This window comes from Vipera ursinii, assembly GCF_947247035.1.
Source record: "Vipera ursinii genome assembly, chromosome: 5".
Lineage (NCBI taxonomy): Eukaryota > Metazoa > Chordata > Lepidosauria > Squamata > Viperidae > Vipera > Vipera ursinii.
Window position 1 is genome coordinate 96365101 of NC_139518.1, and position 8353 is coordinate 96373453.

Sequence of the window (8353 nt, forward strand, 5' to 3'; positions counted from 1 at the left end):
AACCTAGACTGTATATGTATATATTGTTATTATTTTGTTGTTGGGGTGCACTAGCAAAGGTCAACTTCCTATTTTTCTATAACTTTCTATAAAATGACAGAAAATTACAGCAAGTCTCAAAATGTTCCTTCTATTTCTTAAACAAACATCATTTTTTTCCCCATTTCTGGAAACTCAGTCTATTTTGGCATGTCTGCATTATATGAGTCAGCAGGGCTGCTTTTCCTGTAGGCCACGAATTTTGTGAGTTCTCACCATGCTGATGAATTCTTGCAAGACAACCAACCTAAAGATAATAGTTCAGCTTTGTGTACCGACAAAGTCAACATGGCACCAAACGTATTGAAGGAAAACATTCTTCAGCAGTTAATTGCCTAAGTAAATAAACTGTTTTGTTTGTGTTTGATTCATAATAACTTTATATGCCACCCAGCTCCGAGAGACTTCCAGAAGCATTATCAATTTAAGTAAGATTTTATGCCAACTGCAATAACATCCGGGGAAAAGAAGAGCAAATGGTAGCTACTCCCAACTATAATAATGCAGGAAAGTCTTCAGAAAATCAGCCGAGAAGATGCAGAAAAAAATGTATTGCATTCAATGACACCAGCATGGAACACAAGGGATGTTTCTAACTGAAATCCGCTAATCAATTCTTAATCAGCAATGAAATGACCGGACTTTGTAATAATGCCGCTTGGGGTGTGTGTGAAAGCCCTAACAAGCAGGCATATACATAGAATGAAGGCTACTGCTAAGCTTGTAAGCCGCCCTGAGTCTTCGGAGAAGGGCGGGATATAAATGGAATTAAAATTAAAAAAAAATAATCTATGGAACTGAATGATGCTTCCTTCAGAACATAGTTGTTGTTGTTGTTGTTGTTTTGAGGGGGAAACCCTTCAGTTTTTTATTACTTGCTGCATAATAAAGACAAAGATCTAAATGCTCTCTTTTTACACCCGTGTTTCAAATCCCGTCCTTTGAGTTTCTCGGCCGATACAAAGATGTGGATCTCTGCTGCCGTTCTCCATCCTATCCCATTTCTCCTCCAAGCTGTAAAACTGGAAACACTTGAGCTAAAACACACCAAAACTGTTGCTGCTGGAAAGGGTGGCTGTGCCTGAAAAGCGCTTATAGCAAAAAGTCCTGCTGTTCATTTCCATCCAAGGTCACCTATGCCCACTAAACTGCACTTGCAAAGGTCAACGCTGAGTGTGGTTTTCTGCACGAGGGTGCAGGATTAGGTCTCATGGAAAGGAGCTGTGCCAACTTCGCGTTGTTTTTTTTTTGCTACTGATCTGATGAAGCCAACATACGATACGTGGAACTTTGATGAACAGCTCGGCTTGCATCACCCTTTAGATTTACTACAACTGCATCTGTTACATATTTATTTATTTATTTGACCAGACTTATTTGCCACTGCAGCCCGCTGCAGAACCTAACACAGCAATAAGGTCAAAGCAAGACACCAAATCCTTAATCGAAACGTCAAAATATATTCTTACTGCAATTACTGACTGCAATTAGTGCAGGTTTGAGTCCCACCAGGCTCAAGGTTGACTCAGCCTTCCATCCTTCCAAGGTAGGTAAAATGAGGACCCAGATTGTTGGGGGCAATTAAGCTGACTTTGTAATAATGCCGCTTGGGGGGGTGTGAAAGCCCTAACAAGCAGGCATATACATAGAATGAAGGCTACTGCTAAAGCTTGTAAGCCGCCCTGAGTCTTTGGAGAAGGGCGGGATATAAATGTAATAAAAAAAAGAAGGAATCAAAAATCAAACGCATCAAATCCAAAAGTCTCACTGAATAAAGCCAGGTCTTTCTTGCTTTTTTTTCCGGAAACTCAAGGCTATTGGGAATAAACAGGAGAGTATTATTCTGGAAAAATGGAGCAGCAAACACCCTGATTGGTGTTTTATGCAAATTATGTTCCCCAAAGGTAAGAATCCACGGGGAATCCTTCTCTTCCAGATCTTTATAGACAGGCAGAAGAGAGGTGCTGAACTATTCCAGGTATCACTGTCTAATTCCACATGAAACTGTTGTTGCCAAAAGTTTTTTTTTACATAATGCATTATCTGTAGTCTGAAAGCTGAGCACCCTTCATGCTCATTGGTTGATTATGTTCACCTTGTACCTCATGGATCAGATGGCATTTCCCCACTTCACGCAGAGAACCTTCAAACAGTTACCAGAATTTTTCCAAAGCGTGACAAACAGGAAAAAAAACAAACAAACATTGTTAATACAGGGGAAATAACCACATTAACCATGTGGATGGAATGCAGCTTTGATTGCATTTAAATTATGGGTAAATCAAATCCAGTTTTGGGCTGTTTTAGACCCATTTGTGCATGGGAGGTTTCCTTCTGCAATGCTCAAAAGGCCCAAAGTTTCAAATGGACAGCGCATCCTTGCACCGCGAAATTAACCGACCTAGACTGAGAAATTCTGCTGTGGAAGAAGAGAAGAAGATACGCCTGATCTTTCCCTAAGGCAGACGTGTCAAACACAAGGCCCGGGGGGCCGGATCCGGCCCACGAAGTGGTTTCATGCGGCCCGCGAAGCCATCCTGGAAACAGGGAGGGAACGGCCCCCACTGCCTTGGCCCTGGCCCAGAGACCCCCCCTTCTGCCAGAGACCCTCAGATCTGTCCCACTCCTGCCCAGGCCCCCATAGGCACCCTTGATGCCAACGATGTAGAGCTGGCCACGCCCACCCAGTAGTCCATACGTACTCTAGCCACGCCCACCTAGTAGGCCATGCCCACCCTGGCCATACCCACCCGGCCCCCTGAGGGCAACCGCAATGCTGATGCGGCCCTCAATGAAATTGAGTTTGACACCCCTGCTCTAAGGAGTCTCAGTGGACAGGGTTAGAGAAAAAGCAATGAGGATACTCTAGAAAGAAAGAAAAAACACCATCGTCCTCCATCAAAACACTTCATAAGGTTTCATGGGATACAAACCAGCCTCTCTCAGTTCAAACACCACTTTGAAGCTCCACAACTTGCCTTTGGAGACACTTGAGGAAAAACAAATTCATTCAAGTGTTGATAATTTAGATAGATATGCTGGACACCCCATCACCTGAGTTTCCTACAAATCTGTGGATCCAAGCAGGATAGCACATCTTTTTTTTTTTAATATGTGATTGAATCTCTCAGGAAAAACAACAACATCAACATTTCCTTCTCTCTTTCCTTGGGTCTATCTTTTCATACAAAAGTCCTTTAAAAGACACCAAGGGTCAAAAGGTGGAATGAAAGATGCATTCAGTCAAGGCAACTGCCTACAAAGGAATCACTGAACTAAGTATTAGTTAGCCTCTGCTAATCTGAGAAAACTATTACCTGATATCAGAACAAAAAAAAAATATCATCCTTAATGATATCAGCTAGCTGCTGCAAGAAGATCGTACAGATTGACTACAGACAATGACGCGACAAAGTGGCAACAATGGTGCAGTGGAGTCTCTACAAAAGGGACTATTTGCCTGCAAGGAAGAGCTGGTGGCGGGGGCCCAAATAAATAAATGAATAAACATATAGACAAGTAATAGAAAATAAAGAAGCTAAAGAACTTTGGGACCTTACGAATTCAAATAGACAGCCACCTGTCACCTATTACTCCAGGCCTAACTATTTTCGACAAGAAAGACATAAAAAGTCTGGGTAGTGGACACTGCAGAAGAGAACAAAAAAAAAAGAGCTGGAGAAAATCGCACAATTCAAAAGACCTGCAAGTGGAAACAGAGCGACTGTGGCAAACAAAAGCAAAGACAGTCCCATTAGTCGTAGAGACCACGGGTGCAATCCCAAAGTATCTGGCGCATCGCTTGAAGACCACCGGGCGTTAACAAAACCCCCATCTGTCCGTTGCAAAGGAGAGCTTTACTTGGAAGAGCTTACGTATCCTTTTAACACCATGAAATAGCAACATCTGCGTATCCCAGGTCCTTGAGAAGCCTAGAGGAATATGCCAAATCCAGTCTGGACATCTGACTGACTGTATGAACAATCATCATCATCATCATCATCATCATCATCATCATCATCATCATATTGCACCTTTGGAAGAGAAAGGGAAGAAATTCCACGTGCCCTAAATTTCTCTCTCCTTCTCTGCCCCCCCTCTCTCTTTTTCTCTTTTAATTTCATATTCTATTTAATCTCCTGTTAATGACAATGCAGAATCTGCCACGTGCATAAAGGAGGCCCCTTTCTGATGAATTTGCAGTTCTTTTTTATTGTCTCCCTTACCAAAGCTGGGGTGGGGAAGCCGAGAAAGGGGGGGAGGAAACTTTGAGATCCCATCTAGAATTGAAAGAGCGATCCCTTCCGAAAGCCCGAAATAATAAAATCACTTGCAGATCTGAGGGACCCTTTATCACCTAGGTGTGATCAAGATGTTTGGTGTGCATCCTTTTTGTGGGAAGCAGAATAGGAGCTGGGAGGGGGGGCGAGGAAGGGGGGGGTTGGAAATAAATAGGTTCCTGCCCTCTGACATTCATATTTTGAGCAGTTTCTAAAGTCCGGCATCACGGGCCTGCCAATCTTAGAGATGTCGGAGATATTTATTTGTTTTTTTTTAATTAGAACTGAAATGGGCAGCCAGCGGTTTACACGCCCAGCCTGTTCTTTGAACATCGCCCCCCCTCCCCATCTGCTGTCCTGTGGGCTCAAAAGCCTCCTAAAATTAGGACACTGGAGAGGTTTCCCCACTGAAAGAACTTCGGGTGCAAGAAAGGGAGAAGACGCAAGGTGCACCAGAGGAAGGGAAAGACTGAGCGAATGCCAGCCAGGGTTTCGTCCTCCCAAAGAAACAGCATCTCAAATGGCTCACTCTTTCTCCCCTCCTCCTCTTCCTCGGTCAGAGCAGAGCCTCTTCTCTGAAGCAGAAGGTGGATTCCTTCTTTCGACACCCACACGGTGACCCACTAATGTGCTGCCTGCCCTCTCCCTCCCCAGCTGAATCCTCGGGAGGAAACAATCTGCCCAGCCCAGTTAGTGCTTTGGCCTCCGTCCTCACATCGTCACGGCATCTTATGAGAGGATGGTTCTCCATCCCAGGTTATAAAGGATCCGCTTTAAAGCTGTGCCTGGAAGAAGCCAAGCTGGCAGCTCGCCCTGCAAAAGGGAAGGGACCACGCGGGAAGGAAATAACCTGGGATGAGAGTCCTCAGTCGGATTTGCGCGTTCTGGAAAGTCAGAGGAGCGAAGGTAGCCACGGAGAGACCCAGATTCCCCTAAGGAATCTCAGTCAGGAAAGGAGGGTGAGAAATACGGGGGATGAAATATGGAATCTCATTTCCCACCACCACCACGACCACCTCCTTTCCCCAACTCTCATTGAAACAGTGGCACCCAGAAGCTGATCCGCTGTGGGGATTGTGTGTCCTGGATAACCTTCACAAGATCTTGAAGGCTCAGCTCTGATTTCTTTTTCTTTTCTTTTTTTTTTTAAATAAACGAGGAAGTAAGAGTGAACTGTATAAATGGAAATTTGCGAACACTGGCGAGGGATTCATACAGTATATGTCAGATACTCCACCCTTTAGGGTGGTGTGTGCGTGTGTGTGGAGGGGAGAAATGAAACCCTCAGCATTTATTTACCTTCATTCCTATGTATAATAAGGTTCCATTTACCTCCCGGCAAGAAGAGAAAACCACCCAGAAGTGTTCCATATATAGATGCTGTGTGTGGCGCATGTTTGCATGTGCAAGTGAGAATTGGCACTCATGAATCTAAGACAGTAGGGCTTAAAAGGGAGAATGATATGTTGGAAAGGCTTTTGGAAGGAGGGAGGGAGGGACGGAGGGAGGGAGGAAGGAAGGAAGGAAGGAAGGAAGGAAGGAAGGAAGGAAGGAAGGAAGGAAGGAAACCTTTTCGGAAAGCTAAGAAGAACATCCATGCCTTTTGTCCAAGAGTCTTGAGCACAACGCTGACTCAAAAGCACTTCTTCACCTCTTCCCTTAACTTCTCCCTGTTCTTCTCCAAAGTCACCAGATCTCTACCTTCCTTCTCTCAAACCATTGCATTTCCCCATCCTAACAAACCAGTCCAGGGCTCAAACCCTAACCCCAGAAGCACCCACATCATGGGCAGGTCTTCTCCGGCTTCAATCTTGGGGCTTCATCCTCCATTGTGCCCAATGCAGAAAGGGCACGGTCCCTGCCTCTGCTTGGTCCTGTGAAGGAACAACTTCCTTGGACGACGACCATAAAACCTTCCCTCTCCCTTTTTCACCAGGGTCGCAGAAAACGGCCAGCAACAGAAGAACGTCCAAAGACCCGCTCCGGCCTCTTTGGCTTTGACTTCAACCCTCCCAAACTCCAAGCCACCCAACCTCCCAAAGCGGGGTTGGCAGCCGGGTCCAACTCTTTCGGTCCAAGCCCAAAGCAACTCACAACCGAGAAGAAAGAGGCTTAGGCCAAAGTTGCCTTTCACTTACGGTATTTGGGGTTAGAGTTGGTCTCCGGCGGGGCGGCGGTGGCGGTGGTGATGGTGGTGCTGGCCTCTTGGAAAGGGGATAAGGTCCAGGATGGAGCCGAGTCCTGAAGATAACTCTTGTACGAGGAGGTAGTGTACGCCGCAGTGGGCCAAGCCGGCACGGGCGGAGTCCGAGGGGCGCCGGGAGCCGGCCGGGCTATCAGGAGCGTGGTGCTGAAAGGGACAGCGACGGCAGCCGTGCCGGTTGCTAGCACGGTCGGGGGCGCCAGCGTGCGGCGCGGCGTGGTGGACCGCGGCGGGCTGGCCCGGATGGGACCCCGGGTGGCCGGGAAGCGGGTGGGCGCCTTGGTCATGGTGGTGAGACGGGTACTGATCTGGTTGGGGGTCCGGGAGGCGGCGGCGGCGGCAGCAGCGTCGGTGCCGGGGGAGGCGGTGGGCTCCCCGCTCTTGGGCGGCGTGGTGGGCTGCTTGGAGAGGAAAAAGGGGTCCTGCTCGATGCCTTTGGAATCCATCAGCTCGGTGGGCAGGTACTCCTGGACGGAGCCCACCACGATCCACTTGAGCAGCATCAGGCTGAGCCCCAGGCCCACGAAGCCGATGAAGAGGGGCACCACGCAGAGCCAAGTCTGCTGCCGGTTCCACACCAGGCAGTCGCCGCAGCGCACCTCCCGGGCCGCGGCCTCGGGCCCTCCATCGGGCCCCGCCGGGACCCCGCCCGCCGCCGCCGACCCCTCCTCGGCGGCGGCGGCGGCACCCGGCGGCGAGGCGACCCCTTCGCTCATCCTCCTCGGTGCCTTTCTACCCCTCCCCCGGGGGGAAGCAGCGGCGTGGTGGGGGGAGGGCGCAGCATGCGGAGCGGCGGGGAAGCCGGGAGGGGGGGAGGAGGAGGAGGAGGAGGAGGAGGAGGAGGAGAGAGAGAGGGGAGCGGGAAGATCCGACGGCTGGGGGGTGGAGATGGGGGTGGAGGGGGGGAGGCAGCCGCAGCCGGCAGGTAGTCGCAAGAGCTCGCCTCCCCTTCGATCCGGAGAGCGCGGCGCCCCTCCCGCCCTTTCAGCTACATCTCCGAGCATTCACACGACCGCTGCTTGAATCCGCTGGAACGCGCGAGCTCTTCCGCCACCGGGCTCTCCTCCTTTTCCCTGCGATCTCCCGCCCCCTCCCGATTTCCTGGATTCCGGATTTCACCCCCCTCCGCCCCGCCCCGCCGCCCGAAAAATAGTAATAATAATAATAATAATAATAATATTAGCCAAAAAATTAAAAAAAAAATTAAATGCCCTAAGATCCTGGGCGTTCTTGGCCAAACGGGTCCCGAGGAGCCTTGGCTGTTTCAGACGGTAAAAAATCCGGGTCGAGGTCTCGGCCAAGCCAGCTTTCCAGCCCCCACCCCCCCTTTCGAAAGCAAGATCCTCAATCAGCAGCCAACCCGGAGCCTCTTTCGCCGAGGAAGAAGAAGAAGAAGAGCGGCGGGAAGCCAAACGCCTCGCTTTGCAAGCCGCTCCCGCTTCGGGGCGACGCTTCTCCGATCCCCGGAGGCGGTTGGCGAGCAGCGGTGGGCCACATCCCCCCCCACCCCCCCCCCCCCCGGGCTGCCGGCGTTGCTGGCTTCCTCGTCCCCTTGGCTATTCGGCAGCCCCGCCGCCGCTCCTCGGGCAGCGCTTGCCGAAAGGCGAGTCCAAGCCGAAGGCGGCAGCCTGCGGGGCAAACGCAGCCGCCATCCCCGGGGCTGCTGGAGAGCCGGCCCCCCCTCCTCCACACACACACACACACACAGACACACGCACACCCGGCACCCTCTCGAAAGCCGAGCCCAAAGCCCAAGGAGACTCGGCTTTGGCCTGCTGACAAGCCAGGCGCAGGCTCCGCCGTGCCAAACCAAGCACGAAGCGGTGGAGGG

General features: G+C 50.1%; 1 protein-coding gene across 1 annotated transcript in view; it reads right to left on the minus strand.

Moving 5' to 3' along the window:
• NRG3 (neuregulin 3) overlaps nt 1-7238 on the minus strand; it is a gene marked incomplete at its 5' end in the record, with an annotated part of 542787 nt that extends 535549 nt beyond the window's left edge. The window contains one exon of the mRNA XM_083364204.1: nt 6458-7238. Coding sequence (XP_083220330.1) covers nt 6458-7238 — 781 coding nt within the window. The remainder of the gene's footprint in view (nt 1-6457) is intronic.
• Nucleotides 7239-8353: the final 1115 nt, after the last annotated feature.